General features: G+C 36.3%; 1 protein-coding gene across 2 annotated transcripts in view; it reads left to right on the top strand.

Annotated features, from left to right (window-relative positions):
* The window catches only part of myripb (myosin VIIA and Rab interacting protein b), a 92,254-nt gene that overhangs the window by 1,394 nt on the left and 67,391 nt on the right, over window positions 1-23,469 (top strand). For both annotated transcript variants that reach the window (XM_056737605.1, XM_056737604.1), the window contains exon 2: window positions 4,963-5,151. In XM_056737605.1, coding sequence (XP_056593583.1) covers window positions 5,042-5,151 — 110 coding nt within the window. In that variant the 5' untranslated portion in view covers window positions 4,963-5,041. The remainder of the gene's footprint in view (window positions 1-4,962; window positions 5,152-23,469) is intronic.

Here is a 23,469-nt window from a genome sequence, read left to right as displayed (position 1 = left end):
CAAAATGTTTATGATGAAGATCTGACGTTAATCTGCTTTGATGATGTTTAAACACAATAATTAAAATGCAATGCTTTTCCGATTGCATGTTCTTTTACGGATGCTTTGGTGGTCTTGGGTTTACTGGGAGGTGCAAATGTGAAATGTGTAATTAACTTAAAGTTAAAATACATCATTTAAGTTCAGTAAGTCATTTGTCAGAGAATAGCCCTAAAAGTTAAATGAGAGCCACACAAAGCAGCATCGCTGCAGTCAGTTGTGTGAGTTTTGTTTGTGTGTATCTGTTTGTATCAATGGTAGACCGGATCATTAGTTGGTAACTTGAAAACCTGCCATTATTTTGGTAATTCTGCCATTATATTGGTAAAATACTGTGGCTTCCATACGCAATGGCAGCTGAAATTCTCCACTACAACTCTTTTGTGTAGTGGAAAATTACATTCAGGATATTATGAGCAGCTTTAAGTAATGATACATGAATGAACAGTGCCGCATGTTGAGCTGAAATGGAGGCCAGCCTGACGGATTGAGGTAGTTACGTTTGAGTCTAAGAGAGAATGAGTTTTCCTCCCAACTCCAGTCTCATTATTCAACACAGACAAATGACCCAAATGACACAGAGAGAAAAGCAATTACTCCATACACGATGTTCCAAATCTGGCATCGCTGGGGGAATTTATACCTGTTCACATTGAAATTAGCATTGGTAGGCATAAACTAACCGATTCATTTTGATTGTAGCTATATGGTCATTTATATAAAAACGCAATATAATTATAATTTACTCGGATTGTAAATATTCTGATTTAGGCTGAACATTTTTCTTTGGAGCTTTCTCGCTCGGACAGTTTTTGAGAAGACTTGACCCTGACTGTTGGGGGTGTCACTCATCCCACACGACTAAATGCGTGAATGCTACCTTAAATCATGTGGCTTTTTTTAAAAGTGCAGCCACCCAGAACACTTTAGATGTCACATAGCAATGCCCTAGCAACCACAGAGAAAATTAGAATGTGATGTTTTTATGAACAGATGGCGAATTATGTGCACTTTTTTGACATATGAATGTACTGCGTGTGATTCTACAAGGAAACTTGAACGTGACCATATCCTCCTTTGGAGTGAAGCACAGCCACATTGTGAGCTTGCCCCATATTTAACCTGTCTTCTGCCACACACTCTCCTGTTCATTACTGTCACTCATCCTAAGTAAAAAAAAGTTTTTTTTTATCTTCAATGTGCACTATGTATCATAGTATTATCACTTGTGGTGTTGGTTTAAATAAAATAAATGGGCTTTTCATATGTACCACCACAGTAGTAACATTTATATTTAGGTACCATGGAGTACCAATGTTAATACCATAGAAATGGTATTAATTTGGTACTGTGACCCATGAGATATTGTATAGCGCACTGATATACGATATAATGACCAAATAATGAGTGGAATATTGCTTTTATACAACAGTTCGATGGACAAAGAAAAGTCTAAAAGTATATTGTCGTATCAACTATATTAGAGAAGCCTGACCCTTAAAAGAATAGTTCACCTTCAAAAGAAAAGTCATCATTTACTTACCTTACCTTCATTTTAAAGCTGTGTGATTTTCTTTTTCAGCTAAAGACAAAAGATATTGTGCAGAATTTTGGTAACCAAAAACGCAAATGGTTTTCTGTTACCAACATTTTTCAAAATATCCTGGTGAAGAAGTCAAACAGTTTTGAAACGACAAGAGGTTGAGTAAACAATGACAGAACATTCTTTCTAAATGAGAACTATTTCTTTTAAGTTGGACATAAAATACAAATTAGGATTTCTTACAGTAAGTAATTGATTCTTGGCCAAAATTATGGCACCATCAGCTGTTTACCCAAAGGTGTGCCTACCCTAATGCAAAAAACACACATTTTCCTATATTATATGTTAACATATTATATATATGTTAATATATATACAAATATATTGAATAATACAGAAGGAAATGTTACTTTTTATATATTGAAAGATATAAGCATATAGTTCCAGGGGCGGTTCTAGGGTGAGTGGATATCCGGGGCTTGGCTCTGAGACCTTCACATATGTGTTCAAATGCAGTGGGGTAGCAAGTCAGGTCCGGGCTCATATGCAAAGACTTTTAACGGGCCGCCTCCGTCTGTTCGTGACCGCGTTGCCCATTACTGGGCATTGGTTGTTTAATCTGGTTTTATTATTTAATTGTTGATGCGCATCAATCATGCTCACTTATACCATGGTCTGTTTGAATACTGGATTCTGATTGGCTGGAAGGTGTGCATTAAAAGTCTTTAAAGCACGGGTAGCTCCAGTCAGTTTGATTGCGTTTAAAATTAACTTACAAAATACCTGTCAATAACTTGATCTAAAATGACACTGCAAACATCAATAAAAGCTTTAACTTGGCAAATAACCATCTTATAAGTGGGATAACCTTGGCTTCCTTGGATTAAAATCCTTTAATGCATGGCTAGCCGTGGATTATCCCTTCCATAGTAATGGCAGACCCCAAGGGAGCGCATTCTCTCAAGCCCCAGAAAGAGGGGGAAAAGTGAAGCAGCCAGCATTTTACATGTGTTTTTACAAGCGACATCTGAACGGCCCTAACATTTCTATGATAAAACCGTTGTCGAACATTTAACATTAAGCTACTTACATCGCACTGGCTCTTTCACAGTTTAAGCAGACCTTACACTCAGCTTCTGTCCATAACAAATCCCGCCAAACTTCATTTGTTTGGCCACCTCAATTAGATTGATATTGACAAGATCATTTAAAGTCCATATCAATTGAACTTCATTCCGTTTCGACACAGCAAGGTTAACAAAGTAATGTGTTGTACATTATACAATAATATTAAGAGTGTAAATGATTAAATGTATTAAAATGATTAAATAGATGACTACTAATTGGGACAATAAAGACACAATACACTTTATTATTAAACACCTGTTAGCCATTTTCAATTTTTTTCTTCATTTTGTTAAAAATTAATGCCTGTATGATCTGATATATGGTAATATGTGGATTCGATTTTCTTTCAGTCATATGTTGGGTCAGTTACTCACTACGCCACAGAAGCTACTGGGAAAGTGGTGTTGTTTTTACACGCTAATTTTATTTACGTAATAGGACCCACTCACATTTGCCCATGGGTAGACGTGCAAAAGGTGCAAAATGTATACAGCCCCTAGTGTTTCGTACAAGGCATGGTTATGATTTGTTCGTGTCCCCTTAGCCCACCCCTAGCGCCGCCGCGGCATAGTTCCAATGTATGGAAAATGTATTATTTAAGATATTACATTATATTTTCCTTCATGAATTTGTATTATAACTGTATGCAATACCATCTTCCTCCTTTCTTGCTGGATAGATGCAAAACAAAATGGTGCTTCCATCTGTGAATATGGGGATGATGTGTGATCATGGTGTTTTGAAGACTTTTTTCCTGAAATGCTGGGCAGAGAATAGTTAGTTAGTGTAGTTCCTGTGGGTCTGTGTAGTTGGGTGTGTGTGCCTGTGTGAGAGAGACTGAGAGGATTGTAAACAGGTGGAGTGTAATGTGATTGGTAGAGCTTAAAGGGCACAGCTGACTGAGTCATCATCCAGCGGCGGCATTTAACGTCATACTCTCTCTCCCTGCCTCTCTCCCTCACTCTCTCTCTTTCTATATCTCTTTCCCTCCCTTCCTCTCTCTCTCTCTCTCTCTCTCACTCTCTTGTCCTTTGCTGTAATACCATCTCTGTCTCGTCCTGTAATTGGCGCACCTTCTTTCACACAGTTTTCTCCTGCTTCCTGTTTTAGCACACATACACACTTACAGTGTCCCCCATTAGTGAGTGTGTACCCCAGCTTCATCACACCTCAGCATTCAAAAGAAACATTCAATACTATGTTTGGCTGTCCTATAAAAATCAATGTGGACACAGTCTGCCGCATGTGGTTTGCTAGTGCACATTTCTCTCAACTCCTTTTTCTGTATTTTTTTGTTTGTTTCCCAAACTCTCTTTGCCTTTCGTTCGGCCCCTTTCAAAATTCTGATCTGGTCCGAGTCAATAATGAGAGAGTGTGTGTGTGTGTGTGTGTGTGTGTGAGAGAGAGAGAGAGAGAGAGAGAGAGAGAGAGAATGAATGAAAGACAATGCACCACAGGTTGACTTCTCACTCTATCAGGATTATCTCAGACGGCTTTTGTTTGCTTGTTAAAGATAACCTTTTTATTTTATCAACTGTTTCGTATGCGTTTTAATGGTTTTATGTTTGTGCATGTAATGTACTGTAAGTCCATTTAGGTACAGTAAAGGTACAGTAAACAGTCATTTCCTTGCTCGGTCAGTAGATACGTTTTTGTCCTTATGCCATGGTTTTGCATAGCTTTGTGTTAACACAACAACCGTGTCAGTGAAAAGATAAGGCCACAAATCTGTTCAAGGTGTCTAATCTTACTGACATGGTTGTACACAGCTTTGTAAACCACACCAAAGTGTGTGTGACTGGCTGTTTGAGGGGTGACAGGGTGAGAAAGAGTTTATACTCTATGTACTCTAATACTCTATAAAGAAGATCTCTTGCATATGCCCACATGTACTGCAAAAAATTTCATCCATCCACATAAATAGCTGAAATGAATAACAATGAATTTATTACTTTTATGGTGGTGTTGAATGCATTATGGCGTTAACAACAAAAACGTGATTGTTTGTATTTTCCTAATATATTATTGTCTTAATGGATGAAAATGGTAGTTGGGAGACCATTTCAGGGTGATCATATGGGGTCTTTTTATTTGAGTAAATAAGTGTCTGCCTTTCAACGGTTTTGCATTTATGTTGTGCATGTGAATACACTTTCAAAATAATAAATATTTATTACTAATAATACAGCTATACTGTTATATTTCATTTTTTAAAGTATTTTCAAAAGGACTGTTTCTGTTGTATTCCTCAGTGACCTCCAAGCTTATTGAAACCAAATACGTTCGGTGACCCCAGCATCTCGACCTTTGACTCTCGACTGGGAAGCAGCGATGGGGCGTAAGCTGGATCTGTCGGGTCTGAGCAATGATGAAGCGGAGCACGTGCTCAGAGTCGTTCAGAGAGACATGAAACTCCGCAAAACGGAAGAGGAGAGACTCAGGTAAGAGTTTGTGTGACTTTATTTGTCTGGCTGGGCTGGGCATTCTCACTATATTACATTTAGAGATCTTTTTATTTGACATCAATAAACATTCTGGTTCTGCCGTTTTTCATGGCTTGTGGAAATGTGGCACGTTAAGGCACAAATTGTGTTTTTGCTCACTTAAAGCTTTTGTACTGTGTTAACAAAGCACAGAATAAGTCATGTGGACTACCTATATTGTACTTGTGCTTTTTGTCGTTTTCGGAGCATAACAGCTCCTCTTATTATCCACCCTGTTGGATAGATAAGAACGATCCAAACATTTTTCTAGATTTCTCCTTTTGTGTTCCATAAAAACTGAAAAATCAAACAAAGTCGGATCGACATGATGGTGAGTAAATGATGACAGAATTGATTTTTGGGTGAATCAAACCCTACAATGTCAGAAGAAAAACATGTTTCTTGAAACCTCTTTCTGTATGGCATTTTCTCTTGGTTAGTGATTCACTCGCTATTGCTTTACTGGTCAACTACTTTTCTTTTCCCTCTCATCTTTTAGATGCATTCAGCAATTGTAATGCACTCCGCAGAGACTAACTAATCACAGGGCTGTCAATGTGATCTATGATATTTTTGTTCTGAAACTGTGTAATGCTTTCCGCTGCATTTGCTGGCTACAACAAGCATACGGAAAGCGGTTTATTCTTACGGTAAAAATACTGTTTTGCATATCCATCTGTCTGAGAACAGAGTGTTAAAAACAATGCATTTGTCAGCGCTTCAGTTTGGCAGCTAGCTTGTTGGGAGATTTCCCATGATGCTCTGCTGCTGTCAGAGCTTGTTGGTGAGGGTTGCAGAAGTAGATGGTTCAAGGCCAGAGGTTATTGGTCTAGAGATTGCTTGCACTTACTTTAGTCATGATCTTTTGGCTTCTGTTTGATGAATAAGCTCTGTGTCATTGCCCCTTGAAGGGCCTCATTCTCAGTGACTATAAAGATAAAGCATCTCCATGTCCAGTATATTTTTGTGAGCTTTCTGGCATGGAAAGCCAAAATCTTTTATTTGAGCACACGCTGACATTTTCATTGTGGTTTTTAAATTGGTTTTGACTAAACTGACGGGCGAACACATTGAACACGCTTTTCATGTTCGAGTAACGCGAGGCGCACCACGTTGCTCTTTTGGTTGACTCTTTGAAAAGAGCAGCGTCCAGCAGTTTTTTTATGTTGCTAGGTAACCACTGAAACAGACGTTCTGTCAGTGAATGATTATAGCGCAAGCCTTAAGTTGCTGCTAACTTTTACATTTTCAGAAACTATAAAATGGTACAAGCAGAGTGCGCTTGCTCTGGCCTTGCTCGGTTAACCTGTGTCAGCCAACACAAGTTTCTCCTTTATCATTGCAGTCTCAGGACGTTTCAAGCAATAACCAGCGCAAAACGCTCTCTGCCAACTGAAAACAATTCTAAAGAGGCGCGTCTAACTCTGGGTTTACACCAATCGCGAATTAAGCGATTTGCGTGAGTAAATTACATACAAAGTCAATGCAAAGACGCATGTAGACGTGAACTTGGGCGGCACGATTACCGCGGATGTGCTTCAATCTCGTCTTCCACCAAGGTTGAAAATATTTGTCAATCGAGTCACTCACGCGAAAATAACGAACTTTTCCTGCGAGTAATAATCCAAACGTGGAACTTGATTGTTCGCATTTGGTGTTAACCCAGCATTACACTAAAAGAGGCTTTCTGTCTGATCAGGCCCTAACAACAGACACTTTAAATATTGTGCTTTGCCTTTTTCAACTTTTTATTCATTTGCGAGCAGTATTGGTTGAGAATCTTTTCTTTTTAAGGTGGGAACAGTAATTGATGTGAACCAGTCTTGTAATTTTGTCACCCATATATTGCTATTGTTTAAAAGCTCTCTTCTAAAACCTATTGTAGTTAACTTCTCTGCGGTCTGTTTTCAATTTAAATGACATTTAAACATTTTTAAATTTGTATATTTTATATATTTCTTTAAAAAAAAAAGTGTATGTGTTTATGAATACAAAAATAAATATGCACAGTACACAGACATATTACGTAAACACAAACTTTAATTCTGGATCCGATTAATCGCAATTAATCGTTCAACAGCCATATTTTGTATATAGATATTTGGTCCCTTGATTTTATACAAAATGTTTATTAGGCTGAATAGACTAACTAGATCATTTTTATAATCCCAGTAATTGTTTTTTGCCATTTTAGTCAATACATTTTTCACATTTTTGCCATGAAACTAAAGTTGCGATTGTACTTTTCCAAATCATGACATATATCTGACTGTAACGGCTTCTTGAATGACAAAAGTGTATGGCGGGGCTTGATTCAGACTTTTGGGATGTATATCAGGTCTATATACACTATGCAGAGAAGAAATTTTCTTTGGGGGGATTATAATTTGATTAAAGATTGTGAAGGAACAATTCATTTTTTAACACTGCAATATTGCCTAAATAAGTAAAACGTATCCATTTTGATTTCTAGGCGACTTTAAGGACACGTGGTTTTACTAAAAAATTAATAAAGCTTAAAATTCAGCTTGTCCATGGTTAAGTCTTATGCAAGAACTTTAATGCTGTAATCGAAACAATCCACGATTTCACATTCTGTCTTTGCAAAAGATGTGCAGATCTCATATTCAGCTGAGAGCTCTGTTCAGATGAACGTCCTTGAGAGGTCACGACTTGGCCTACATGACTGAATACGCAATCAGGCACCTGGCAGAGTTAAAGTAACTCTCTGTTACCCAGAAATGTGTTAGACTGTTGCTCAAACACCAGATGGCCCTTCTGAAAAGCATAAGGATACACATACACACACAGACTGAGTGGACTGAAGTCTCTGTATACTGTACCAACAGCGGGACTCATTAAAGGTGTAAACCGAGTTCAGATGTCTGTTTAGATGAGTCATACACAGAGGAGAAGACACATCATAAAACTCTTTGTTCCAAATCTTTGTGAGCAGTTCCTTCTTACATGGGCGCCTTTTTATGTCATTATAGATGCCCTCTACATGCATGATGAATTATATTTTCAGCTCCTCCTCTCTTTACATTGGCACCAAAGTTGAGACTTGAGTCATAGCCTCAACCATCTACAGTATGTCTCAGTTTCTGGCCCCATAGCTGTAAAATTCAATGTTGGCCTGAATCCTGCCGCCCTGGCTTCCGTTCTGCTGTGTTGGTCATATTGTTTTGGATTTGTTACTAAAGCCCGGCTCAGCAGGGACAGACACATGATCCAGTTAACACGTCTGGGTGTAGAGCATTGGCTCTGTTTGTTGGACAGACTTTGTGGCCCAAAATAAACCCAAAAAACAGTCAAAAAGCTGATTGTTGTCCTGTTGGGTAACAGTTCTAATGAGGGAATTGAATACTGTAGTTCATGACATTATGTAAGTTGACAATACAAACCTTTAAAAAACTTCACTATTTGGATCATAGATATGATGTCTAAACTGCTATCTGGATGGACACCTCACTAGGTTTTGACAAAGGCCTTCTAGGGTGCATTGCTCCAATTCATTGGCTCCCCCTGATAGTATTTGAGACCTCAAAACACACATTTAGCCTTTGCGTTTACAAAACATATGTGGACTAATGCCGAACTACCTAGAAGTTCCCATAATTCCTAATAATTATACCATCTCACATTTATTTGCCGCATCTAGCATATATGAGTGGCTTGTGACTCATTTGGTTTTTCCTGAACATGCATGCAATTAGTTTTCTCTCTTTATGAAGTTCAAAGTAAGCCCAGTGGAGTTATAATGTATTCCACAAATGTTTCATTCACAGATTTAAGGAGTCTCAGATGAGTCTTTAACTGGTTTCCCAGTACTGACAGCGACTCAGAACAGCTGTGGGGGAAAAACAGGCAAACTTATAGTTGATATTAGCTTGACTCAAAAATATTCATCCTATCTTACAAGAGAAAATAAATAGATGAAGGTGGCAGTATTGAATCAAAATAACCATCAAACAGTGCAAAAAGTTACATTTGAATGTCACAGCATTGAAAAGTGTATTCTTTTTTATCTTTTCATCGTATACAGGGCTCCAGACTAACTTTTTTCACTAGGAGCACAGTGGCCCCCAACTGAAAATTTTAGGGGCACAACCAGAAAATTTAGGGGCACATACCGAAAAATCAACATGCTAACCAAATCTACTAAATCACTGTATTACGACTGTGCGACTGGATGTAAAATTCAGTCGCACACTCTCAAATTTTGGTCGCAGTCTGGAGCCCTGATGTTTGAAAACTATAAGGAAAACAAGGAGGTATATTTAATATTGATATTTGTTTTTTATATCAAAGATTAGTATTTATAAGGTTTTTGTACCACTAAAAAATAATGGCAAGTAACATACATATCCTACAAAGTATAACATTGCTGGGAAATTAGCAAAGCTATGACCACGTAACCGATGGGCAACTTACTCTAATGGGGTCCACACACGTGATGTACATCACCCTGACTAAACGATTGATAAAAATAAAAGCCTCAATGTCACGTGGATAATTTGTGCTTCATTATGCCTCAGACTAATGTTCACTCCATTAGGGCTGCAACAACGAATCGATAAAATCGATAAAAATCGATTAGTAAAAAAGTTGTCAACGAATTTCATTATCGATTCGTTGTGTCGCGCGACGCGGAGACGTTTGGTTATTAAAAAAAAACTTAATTTGAGCGCGGAGCGAGGTAAACACACTCGGTCTCTCTCGCGCACTGATGCTAGCAGAGTTCGGCGCCTCATATACAGGGCGGAGCAAAAATTAAAAAACGAGCGGAGGAAAGATACATGACGGAGGCAGAGAAATCCCCGCGACCCAAGTCATCATAGGTGCGGGAGCATTTCACACTAAATAAACAGAAAAACTGTTAACTACAAAATATGCAAACGCGACATGGCGGGAGCAACGCGGCAATGATCCAGCACCTGAAACGCAAACATGTTTGAGTCTGTGATGAGGAGTTCAACAGCAGGTTAAGTCACTACAGAATCCTACTTTTGTTCCGTTTCGAAGTGAAGAACGTAATGTCCCTGGTGCTGGTGTTTACTCGTTATCCAGATTGACAAGCATCACAAGTTAGCATTAGCTCGTTAATAACAGTATAATCAGGGGTGGTGTAGTTACTTTGCACTTTGCATTGTAAGACTAAAGACACGTTTTTATTCACTCGCCTTTTTTGGACCATTCATTTATCAATCTGTTGTCATGTATAGCTACACTGCAAAACTTCCTTAGTAATTTTGTCTAATTTCCAGTCCAAATATCTAAAAAATCTTAAATCAAGATTACTAGACAAGAAAATTAATTGATGCTTAAAACTTCTGTTTGAAATGATATCTCATTAAGATTATTTTTGTACCCCATTGGCAGATAATTTTTCATGCTTTAAGCAAACAATCACTTAATTTGAGGTGTTTTTTCAGAAAACAAGACATAATTTCTTATGCTTTTTCATGTGTCTAGTACATGTTTCTTGATATAAGATTTTTTTTTAAATTTGGACTGACAACGGGACAAAACTACTAAGTTAGAAAAGCAATTTTTGCAGTGTATAGGCTATTCTGTGCTTTCTCCCATATAGGTTATTATTGACAAATATATTTGTGTGTGTTGTACTTTTTAATTTAATTTTAAAGTTCTTTTATAGCTCTTGGTCATCTTAAGCTTTGTTAAAATGTGGTGTATAAATGAAGCTTGCACTTACTACAATGATGGTAGTAATTGAATGAATAAGCTTCAAGTGAATTTGAGAGAGAGTGTGTGTGTGTGTCAGTGTTTGTCAGTGTGTGCGTCTGCAAAAGTGTGTGCGTTTGCGAGTGTGTACATCTGCGAGTGTCTGTCTGCAGTGTAGTGTAGAGAACAAGTTCTTACATTCAAACAAATCCTGTTAAGTTTTCTGATTTGTATTGTTCTTTAGTTTTTATAAATTATTTATTGTTCTGGCAGCTCAGGTGGCACTTTTATTTTAAAAAAGTCTATATATTTGGCAGATGTAAAGCATACATGTGTATGTTTTTTGTGTTAGTCCATTTTTGTTTGATTTTATTATTTTTATAACAGCTCAGGGATGTTCAAGGAGCAACATGCTTGTGCACTTTCTAAAGATTTTAGTTCTGTTTTTGAATAAAGGGTTGGAAATTATTGCTTTTCTTGTGGTTTTTTTTTTAATCCGATTCATCGATTAATCGAAAAAATTATTTACAGATTAATCGATTATTAAAATAATCGTTAGATGCAGCCCTACACTCCATATACACTCCTTATGATGCAAGATTATTTTCCGTGACTGGAGTGGGCTGTTCCTTAAAAGTGTTGACTTACAGAACTGAATGTGCATTGGTTCCCCAGCTGAATGCAATTACACAAAATGCAACATAAATAACACGCACGTACATTGTCCATAGGGAACAATTGCGTTTTACTTTAGGGTGCACATAGGATTACTGTGAACAACGTAAGACTCAATTATTCAAACACTTCGTCAAACGTCAACAACCGAAAGGGAGAAGCAATTCAGGCTTTCCGTTTCAATATAGAAAGGGAACTTTTGCACTTAGTGGAGGCATGATCACAGAGGCACTTAAAATCTCTTTGAACCGGAAGTTGCGATGGTTTTTATTTCCGTATTTTGACGCATGTTTGAGTGAAATTACATTTTGAATGAGAAAAATTGTGACTGGGACATTCGTCTATCTTTGCTATTGGATGTATAAAAAACAGCCGTTGCATTTTGAAATGGAACTGACCGCAGACTGACAGTTTAAGGGGAGGAGTTAACGGATGCTCCGCCCGAGCCGTCTAAGATGGATAGTCATTACTGGATGGAAGTGTATTTTCAGATTTTTGCTGAAAACAATAAGGGCACACGATTGATAAAATGAGAATGACTCACATTGATAAACTAATTACAGTAAACGCTGCAATATTTCATGAAAAAAAGGGAATTGTAATTTTTTATTTCACTTGGACTTTAACAATGCTCATCCGTAGTGATGTCAGTTCGCTGAAATTTGAAAGTTTTCTTACTAAACACATCTTTACAACTTGGTGAAAATTTTCCTGTAGTGATATTAGAGCAGAAGTGAACTAGCTACTCCATTTTTGTAGTCTGACCGTGGGCTATTGCGAGCATGTTCTAAACTGCTCTCTTCATTACAAGTGGATGAGGACCTGGTGCTATCAAGCTTTCAAAGGGAAAATCTTGCCATAAAAACATCATGAAAGTCAGCTGTACAACTGGTACATTATATTTTGAGTTTCAAAGTTCCATTAAACATATGGTCACTTCCTTTAAGAACCCTGTTTCCTTTTTTTTTGACTTGTGTCTGTTTGTCCCCACATCTAAGAGCATGGCAGTAAGATCAATCTATTTATTTTCTAAATAGGACAGAAAAATTGCCACAAAAGCTTTTGTTTTCGGCAACATTTGCTTCTAATAAGGTTTAGATGGTTGTTTTGTTTTTGCGTAGAACAGGTGTTTACTTTATTGTCGTACAAAACGTTCATGGCATCAAATGTTTGCAGGAATCAATACTTGAAGAGCAGCTCCAGATTTTTCAAGCGAATTAGTGACATAATTACTTCTCATATTTAGCATAAACTCATAAACAAGATGTTGAGGACCTGAAATGGTTCTTTTCTTGTTTCATGAGAATTAGGGTTGGGCGGCATGACCAAAAATGCAAATTTCAAAGAATGAGTAAATTTATTATATTTATTTATTTTCGCGTCTCCCAAAAAGCCAAGATCACGCTGTGTTTCAATGCAAGTTTCGCCTCGACTCTCGTCTTTTTATTATTTGGATTCATGATAAAGGATGTTGATAGATTTTGTTTAAGCTGTAATGTTTCATCAGTCACGTTAGCTTTCGGCTAAAGCATATACCATTTTTGATTAGGTGTTTACTGTTTCGCTGTGGGTCCAGTTAGCTTGCATAAGTGTAAAAATGTGTTGATTGTTGTAGAGTGTCTGTTGTCATTACTTGGATAAAGGAAAGGCTAATAAAGGATGTGAAAAGATTTGTATTGACAAACTGTAATGTGTAATGCACTTGGCTAACGCATTAACGTTGTTTTAATGTGCTGTGTTTACTGTTTAGCTGTGGGCTTGCACGCTTACATAAGTGTCATAATCTTTATACCACAAATCGATGCCATTTTTGTAACCTTGCTGTATCTCTGTGTACTTATCATCTTCTTTGTGTAAATTACTAATAAGTAGGGCTGGGTTTCGATTCCAAAGAGAATCAATACCTCTGACCAATCGGGATCCTTGAAGTGAGTGGTTTAGAAACTGAACTGAATCTTCGAACTGCTTCGAATGAACCGTTTAGAGATCTTTGATAAATGAGGTGATATTAAATGCATATTTTGAGAAAATTGCATGGTCTTTTGACATTGGATGCATTTAAACCTGTTGTTGGGGTCTACAACACAATATTAGGACACTTAAAAAAATAAATAAGGAGCACTTTAAGAATACCAACTGATTTGTGTAAATAAGGTCCTTTTTGTGTTGGGTTAGGGTTATTGTTGTATAGTAAGGAACCCACTTACATGTGAAGGGGAATTACATTAATCACACCAAGCACTTAACCTTCATACTTGTTGGATAATCTCTACCGCATACTGTGTTCAAAATGCCTAGTTTCCCACAATTAGGTCTCACTGCGTTTCTTCTCAGTTGTTTCATTTGATAGTTGCAGTTAAACAAAAAAAACAATACCAAACTACTTGTACACTGCAACAATGACTAGAAGTGCACTACGAAGTGTACCTAGAAGCGTGCACTACGAAGTGTTCTTAGAAGTGTAATTAAAAGTGCACTACGAAGTGTACTTAGAAGTGTGCACTACGGAGTGTGCATTAAGAAGTGTGTAATATAAGAGAAAACAAACTAGTTGTGTACTCTAGTTTTAGTGTAGTTTTAATAGGAATTTATATTGTTTTCGTTTCACAGTTTGTAGTACAAGATTTGCCTTTAGGAGTTTAAAATAGACAAGAAATCTGCCTCCACTATTTATTATAAAATAAAATGAACAAGTTTAAAAAGGTGATCACGTGACTTTAGCTTTGTAAGGAGTTATTTATTAAGAAGTTTAAGGGGTTTAGTGCTGTTTTTTATACTGCAAGTAACTACATTTCGTAGTACACTTCGTAGTACACACTTCTAAGTACACTTAATAGTGTGAGAAAGAGAAAACCCAAACTTGTTGTGTACTACACTAGTTGATAAAAATATACTTATTTTCTCCTCGACACAGTGTAAAATCATTGAACAACACAATTTGGTCGTGCACTACGTGTGCACTACGAAGTGTTCTTAGAAGTGTGCACTACGAAATGTGTAATATAAAAGGAAAAAAACTAGTTGTGTAATACTCTAGTTGTTTAAAAAAAACAGATCAGACCTGAAGTCAATCAATAGACTTATTTTCTCCCCGACACAGTGTGATACCATTGGAGAACACAATTAGGTCTCACTGCGTTTCTTCTCAGTTGTTTCATTTCATAGTTGCCGTTAAACAAAAAAACAATACTAAACTAGTTGTACAGTGATTAAAATTACTTTCTTACTTTGTTTTTTTTTCTTGTTTTCCGGTAAAAAATAAGTTATAGACAATTTGACTCTAAAACCAGAAATACAAGACTAAGAAAGAAAGCGGTGTATACTAAACTAGAAGTGGACTACGAAGTGTGTACTATGAAGTGTGTACTATGAAATGTGCACTAAGAAGTGTACTTAGAAGTGTACTTAGACGTGTGTACTACGGATCTCCGGCTTGCAGCATTTGACTACGGAAAAAATATTTACCTTTAAAAACGATAACATTTAAAAAATGTTCTTGATATCATTTAAAGAAGAGTTCATAAGTTTGCCTACCTATGGTATGAGAGGAACACTACTATCACTCTCAACCAACCAAACATTACTAGCCAATCAGAATTAAAATGGTGCGGGTCTTGGTTGCCGGAGTGGAGACGTGATGTTGGAGAGTAGCAAGCAAACAGTCGGCAGGATGGAGAGTAAGTTTATAAAGCCTGAAGCGGGGACTGCTTTTAAGTCCATTACAAATATGACATACACAAATTGGACACTGTGACATAAAGAGCGATATGCTATGCTGTGATCGTTTTTATCAAGGATCGATTTCTAAAGCATCTAAATCTTTTCCAAACTTTTTAACAGCTCACAGAGTTAATCTTACAGAGTTATGTCATAAACATGATCGTTTTTGTCTGAAGTGAGTTGAAAAAGATATCGGATGTCAATACATACGTGAGTTTAGCAGCCTAACATTCCTGCTATTCTGTGTGGTTGATGAGAATCAAACAAAAGAAAGAGAAGCACTCACTGCTGTATAACCTTTGTAGTTTTAACAGGAATTTATATTGTTTTCTTTTCACAGTTTGTAGTGCAATATTTGGCTGTAGGAGTTCAAAAATAGATAGTAAATCTTCCTCCATTAATTATGAAAAAAACAAATAAACGAGCTTAAAAATGTGATCACATTAGCTTTTCTAAGGGGTTATTTGCTAACCTGCTTTGACCAACTGGGATCTCATTACATTGTGTTGTGGATATGACTTGTGCCATATCATCACCATTAAATCCTATAATTGCATAAACTGGTTTGGTGGGTTATAATTATGCCCCCACGTCTTTCAAGTCATTCTGTGATCCATACATACATGGCATAGCATCAAAGTTTAAGGAACCTCTGCCTGAGAAGCTCAAAAATGTCATGTTACTAGTTAGTTTCAAGGGATAATGTTTCTTTTTGTTTGACAAATAACCCTGCGGATGTGTCTACAAAAATATTCGTACAGATTAATTCACCTTCATAAACAGCACACAGCCTCATTGTAACACCAAGTATGTTCAAATGTAACGAAATCATCAATAGACTTTTATTAATGAAAATCAAGAATTCTCTTGATTTTACCAAATTAGAAAACAAAGCAATAAAATTCTTACTCCCATGTTTCTCTTTTTCCTTTTTTTGCTTGTATAAATGGCCAATTTTTCTTGGGACACAGAGAGAGAGAGAGAACGAGAGAGAGAGAGGTGTACAGTGTGAATGATAGAGTGCAGGGTAATTTGCTGCGTCATGTCTCGCTCTCGGCTGATTTCACTGAGAGATCATGGGAAACGGGTTGGAATGAATACGTCTGTTTCTCTGAGTGAACTTCAGCATCACTCATTCTCCTGGTGTGATCTGCCCCTCCTTTATACTTGCGGTTTCCTCACCTCATAGCCTTTCTCGCTAATCCCTGCAGCCAAAACAAAAGGGTTTTGGAAAAAACATCAAACATGGTCTGAGAAATATTTTGTTATTATGTATGAAGAAATTATAAAATTCAGACTTACAGACGTACAGCTGTTGTTGCTTATTAAGAAATCCAACAATTTAAAAAGCCATTAATGGAAATTAAGCTCCAAGAACATTTTGTTCTGAGTTTCTGCAGCTTTTTGAATTCATAGATCTAATGTGCTCACTTTGTATTGTGCATATTGTTTTGTGTGTTGTATTGTCTATTGAGCTCCTGCAGGTAGTTCTACATATGGTAATATTTTTTTATATTACGTTGTTTTGGGCTGAAGTGCAGCAGCAAATTCCATAAAATGTTATTTTATTTTATAAATCATGATTTTACTGAAACTAAAAATTGAAACTGAAATTAAATATTGTAAAAAATAGAAAAATTACAATATGACCCCATTTTGAATAAGTAAACTAAACATAAAAAAATCAGGCCTGAGCACACATTATATAGTGGCAATAAAAAGGCATGATTAAACATTCTAAAAAAGCTTTTATTGCACACACACAGCAAGTAACTTTGAAATGTAATACTTGAGTCAACCTTCTGGACAGCCGTGAGGGAAGTTAAAGAGATAGAGGAGTAAGAGTCCTATTCCCCTGAGCAGACTGTATCGATCAGAAGGTTCTGTAATCTTTTGGGCCCAGTGTGTTTCTCTTGGATGAAGAGTTTAGGGTCATAAAATGGCCAATTGTTTTTTATAGTGATGGAAGAAACTAAGTAGTGACTAGTTTTCTCTCTCTCTCTCTCTCTCTCTCTTCAAGATTTTAATAGTAGTTGTTAAATTCAATTATATTTATTTTTATCCATACACAATTACCAATTTAAATGTACAAATAAATGTAATAATTTTGTGCTATAACCATTATAACCATTTTCCCTAAGTTGCATAATTGTAAGGGTCCTTTTCTAGATGTTGAAAAACTTTGCTTTTGACCTTCTGTACAGTTACTGGCAAAACATTTCACAAAACTTGTGTTAAAGATTTTAAATGACAAAGTTGACACGCTTTGTGTAGAGTATTAGGTGTAGAAGATGGCGTAAAACCTGAATGGAGGTCATTGTACAAGCCGCCGTTATCTAAAAGAACAGGGTATATAGAGTAAAGGCTTCTTCAGGGTTCTATTGCCATCAATGCCTTTATTTCAGTTCTTAATCCTGGTGTTACTTTTGAATGTCCTTTCTGTCAAAAAAGAAAAACATCTTTTCATGCTTTTATGGATTGTGATGCTGTAGATTGGAACCTTATATTTTTTGTGCTTTTGATGAGTCCTTTTCCATAACATTTATTTTTGGTTTTAAATTAATCAAAGAAATGCTCTCACTTGTCACCTTTAGAATTTCTTTTTGGGTCAGGCCAAACTAGTCATTTATTTGAAAAGAATAAACAAGATTGAAAGATCATCAGGTGAAGATGCTGTAATTTTTTTAATACATGTTAAAGTCACTAGTCCTGATTGATTTTTGTTTTTTATAAGTCTATGAATGATCTTTGAACTTTTGAGATGAAATGGTGCAGCAACGGAGCCTTGTGTGCAGAAGAAAATTAATTTTCAGACTTTTGTTGTATTATATGAACAGCTGGTATTGTGTGTAGAAGTCAAAGGTGTGGATAAGATGTGTTTTATTGTAATAAAAGGCTCTTAAAATTCAATTATCTCTCTCTCTCTCTTCAGGATTTTAATACTAGTTGTTACATTAATTAATATGTATATTTATCCATACACAGTTACCACTATACATGTACGATATGACTTAACATTATAAAAAAGTTTCTGCAATACTTTTGTGCAATAAAAGGTAAAAAATGTTTAAATATCTATAAATAACAAGACCCATGTTATACCTCTGTATGCCTCTTCATAAAGTGAAATGTGTCTAATGAGAGTACTTTTACATGGCTTAATTAAGAGTAATTCATAGGCAGAGACTCATGTTTAACTGTCAACTCGAGTGTTCTTCATTTATAGGTCATCATTTCAGTTAGTTACAAATGCTTGTGTTAGATAACCTTGCTTGCTGCCTGTGAGAAAACATAAGCGGTTGTATTACGCTTTTCTCACATCTTGCATCAACGTTTAAAGCTGTTCTGTGTGCATCATGTTCTTTAACACTGTGAAATTAGATTATTAACTGTTTGAGAGATGGGTTTTGATGAATAACCTCTGAAAAGATCAAAGGTAACCTAATGAAAATAAATACAAGGATTTAACAAGCTCTCATCAGTTAGGCAGACATCTAATTTGCGGCACTCTTTAAATGTCACAGTCTGGTTTTGTCTTTATTAACTATTGTCGCATGATTTGTGGAAGACACTTTCTACTATTTATTGTGTAGAACAATAAGACTCTTTTTATATGAGAAGTCAAAGGAGGGTTTTTTTACCTTTTAAAGCTGCGGTCCTCAACTTTTCTAGTAGAAATAATCAAATGTTATTGAGCAAATGCACATAAAATCAGTTTTTCAAATTATTTCTTTACCATATCACAATTCACAACTGGAAGCTTATTGAAATGATTTAAAATTTAAAGTGCAGGGTATGATTTTGCAGGAGATATTAGTTTGATGTTGTTTTGACCCATGTAAAATGAGTATTTCTACAGTTATGTATTGCAGCTTTAAGAAATTCAAGTTTTAAATAAACTATATATGCACTGTACATTGAATAGGCGATACTGTTTTCTGTACTATATTTTTTAGTAGGCTTACTGTATATTGTACATCATACAGCAATTTTATATTTTATAAACATAGCTGGTGAAGTTAACTGAATAAGTGGCAAACTCTCAAGCACAATGCATTATAGGTAATGGTAGTTAATCCTTATGCTCTGGGAATACTTCTTATTTGACGTACTGTACTGTGCGCGATGCTCATACTGTATGCTGGATTCATAATTCATTTCAAGTCTAGAACAATCAGTAATAAACTGGCTGTTTGAGTAACACTCTGTGCGGTGATCCTTTTATGTAGCTCTTTAATGAAATGCACTGTTGTGAGAAAAGTGTAGGTGCCACACCACCTGCTCTATAATAAGTGAAAACGGATCATAACAGAACATTACCATGTTCTGTAATGGGTGACTCAAGGTAGATTTTGTTACCTGGATTAGAAGCTCTTTTCCAGTTCTGCAGATGTGCGATAACTCTAGAAAGAGATGGGACCATTCACACTCAAGTTCACCCTGATATCTCCCAGCCCCAGTTCCCTCTGCTCATATTTCTAGTACAACTTGCTAACATACTTTGCAAAAATATCTTCCCAAAATGAAATACTAAATGCTTCATTTTTTTTATGAACTTTTCACCCATGAATCTCAATTGCTCCGTATACTTTCATCTTCCATGCTCTGTCATATTTTTATTACTTTTCCATTACAGCTTGGTGAACCATGTTTTATTTATTTTTCCCAAGCAAAACATTCTTAACAATAGGGTTTTGAATGGGTATCATTTCTCTTAGCGTGTAAACAAGGATGTCAGAACAGATTCAGGCCTGATGAATGATAAAATGTCAGCGCTGTCAGTCATGACCAAAGTCGTAGCCAAGATGTGTATCGCCCGCTCTGAAAAAAAAAACATTGATGTCACACGGCCTTCTTGACTTTCATCCAAGATCATTGAGATCACATCGTACTGTCTGAGAAGCAGCGACGGTACAATACAGGAAAAAACACTGTGTGCACTTGTCATATGACAGTTTTCACGCATCTGAAATATTCCTCACTTCACACAGTCTGACTGTCTGTCAGTTTGCTTACCCCATTCTTTAGCTGTTAAGTTTGCTCGAGTCAAATGTGTGACGTGCCTTCATTCTGAATGATCTCTCATTTTGTTGTGTAGATCACAGGCAGAGAAAAGCAGGAGAAAAGGTTTCTCTGTCCGGTTTAATAGAAATGCATTTGTCTGCTTGGCCCTGCAGGTATCTCTGTCTGTCTGTTTTTCTCTTCTCCCTTGGTGAGATCCAGCATTCTGCATTCTGTTTATCAACCACAACTGATGATATAAGTGCAGAGAAGAATATCAAAAAGTAAAAAGGAAGATTAGAGAAGTACACAGCATGAGAGACGCCTTGGAAGAGCTAAATGAAGAATGGGGGGCTGTTAAAAGAGACATACGAGCATCTATTTGGAATTATCAATTATATTTTAAAAATGCACGCACGCACGAATGCACGCACACACACACACTCCAGTGACAATGAAGCAACACCTTGAATTTCTATGGCAACTGGAGTTTAAATTGGATCTTTGGCTCTATGGTTGACGCGGTAAAGAAAGTGAGGAGCCGTATTGATCTCATTTAGACTGATGTGACAAAAAGAAAAACAAGAAGCCAATGAAACAGGCTGCATTTGAAAGCGCAGATGAATATGTCCTAAGAGAATAAACTCTCTGTCTAAATAAATGTGTGTCTGGGAGTTTGTCTGCATGCAGACTTTCAATTTTTACTAGTATCTGTCTTTTTATAAAGTTATTGATTAATTCTCTCCAGGAAGGCAAGTTTAGCATTTTAGGAGGTTTGTGTGTGTCTGACCCTCAGTCTCTTTTAAGCTCTGCCATATCGTGGGAGTTTTTTTCAAAGCCTCATATTCAATACACACTGTACTCTTTAAATGATTATATACCGTGTTGTCAAAGTTGAAAAGCACTTTTTAATACATTTTATTTTTATAAAACCCAGTGACCAACATCAAGGGTTACGTACAATTATGATTTTTGGCAAAAAATAAAATCACGAAATATAGAGATGCAAGGTCTTTTATCACAGATCTAAAATCTTTGAGAATACAAAGCGCAAAGGTTTAAAGGTTTAAAGGTTTCAATAAGTGGGAATTTAAATGTCATCACTTTTAAGGCACTCATCTGATGTGCCAACACTTAACCATTTAATCTGTTAAATTCTTCTACAAACCTATAAGGAGATGACTGAACAAAACCAACTTCTAGTGTTTCTGTACATCCACTGGTAAAGCAAGGTCAAGCCCGAAATGAATGTGGATTTCACATTCCAGTAGAGGTACAGTGTAAATTCAATAAGACAATGTTGCTGAGCATAGGAAAACATGACTTAATTTGGAGATAAAAGGCATCGCTTGAAAGTTACAGCCTATTCAACAAAGCGCCGTTTCAGTGAGATTTCTGGCTTTGTTCCTTTAACCTTGATCAACATGACAGTTTTATAAAATTAAATGATTTTCATGTCGCAGTGCAAATCACACTTTTTGTGCGCAATTTTTGTCAAAAGAAGCGCAATATGCTTTTGATCAGTTTCGGGAAGTCGTGCAGCTTTTATTGAGAGTTGAGCAAAGTCTATGTTACAAGTTTCAAACAGGACTCAAGGTTTTCATGTGTCCAACAAACTTACTGAAAAATACACATTTTTCCCCCCTTACTCTATTGAGGGTTAGGTGCAGTGGAGCGAATGTATATGTATATGTTTTTTCTTATGTTTTATGTGTTTTGTTACTAAAAGGATACTAGTTGATGTAGATTTTGTAGGTATTGCCTGCGGCATAAACTGTGCAGGAGGAGTTGTTTTGGATAGGATCTGTAATATATAAGTATCAGCAATATTAACAAAGACACTTTGCCCAGCACTATGAATAATTTATAAGAAGATGTTCATCGGTCCTTTAAATGGTAAGCGCAATATTTGGTGTTTTTAGACTGTCTGAAATGGCCTGCAGGTGGTGCCCTTGTGCAGATAATCAGATTAGTGGGTCTCTTCCTGTATTTCGGGCACATAAACACTTTCACGAATATAATTTTTTCCACATGCAGTATACAGTTATAAATATTAACTAATTAAGTAAAACATGATCTCTGTAATCTCTCACACGTGTAACCTCTTCACCTGAAATGTATTTCTTTAAAGGAATGGTTCACACAAATATGAAAGTTCTCTGATAATTTTCTAACACTGGTGTCATTCTAGATGTGTATTTTATGTAAAACACTTTTACTTTATGCCCATATATAGGACAACCAAAAAAGGCACACACATTAATAATTTTCTGATGCGAAATTACAGATATGTGTGGAAAAATAATAGTAATAATATTAATAACTTATTTAGTCAAACTGAATCCAAAACAAACCCACATTCCTGCAAAATTAAACATGGAGACACTTGGAACGTAGAGAAACCAATGAGATACTTAAGTAAATGAAACGGCACTAAGTTGCTATTACAGATGCCAATGTGTTTACACAGTAAAATTAACATGGTATGACCTGTATCTTGTTGGTACAGAGTTAGGAACCGTAGTAGCCAGAGGCGTCTGATCAATAGGGGTCGCAGGGGCGACGACCGACCAAGTTATCCAGAGAAGAAGACTGTTAAACATATTTTTAACATATATTTTGAATTGCATATTAATTTTGAAATAAACATATTAATTCACACTATATTCACTTGGTACTCATTAAAAGTATTATTTATAATATTTAAAATTATTTTATTTGGTTAATTTCTGTGACAATACATACTCCTATAAGGGCGTAGGAAAAATTTCTGTTTATGTAGGCAAGCAAACTTTTGGCAAGCAGGTGACTTGTGGCTGCTCTCTAATTGGCTCGGGTCAGAATGTAGCCAGGTCATAGCTCTGTGCACCCTACACCCTCCTTTTGATGATAGGGTATCAAAATTGAGTTTTGAACAATTATCAACTGCTTTACAGAGTATAGACTACATGAATGTGATTTACAAATTCACTGCTACAGTTATATAGGATGAGCTTTACTCGCCCTTACTATTAAGTGCTTGCAGTGTATGCGAGCAATGCAACAAAAGCATAGAACCCACTATAATAAGTGATACTATTTGCATTGAAAGTTGTGCGCTGCATAAGTAATCCCTGTTTTTTTTTCTGTCTGATCTGTAGTACTGTTGTACACTTTTTGGTATTTACTAGGCATGCTCACTTGGTTGCCTTTCAG

The sequence above is a fragment of the Triplophysa dalaica genome, chromosome 23, assembly GCF_015846415.1.
Source record: "Triplophysa dalaica isolate WHDGS20190420 chromosome 23, ASM1584641v1, whole genome shotgun sequence".
Classification (NCBI taxonomy): Eukaryota; Metazoa; Chordata; class Actinopteri; order Cypriniformes; family Nemacheilidae; genus Triplophysa; species Triplophysa dalaica.
The sequence above is the reverse complement of the archived record's forward strand: the minus strand, read 5'-3'. Positions and strand labels throughout refer to the sequence as shown.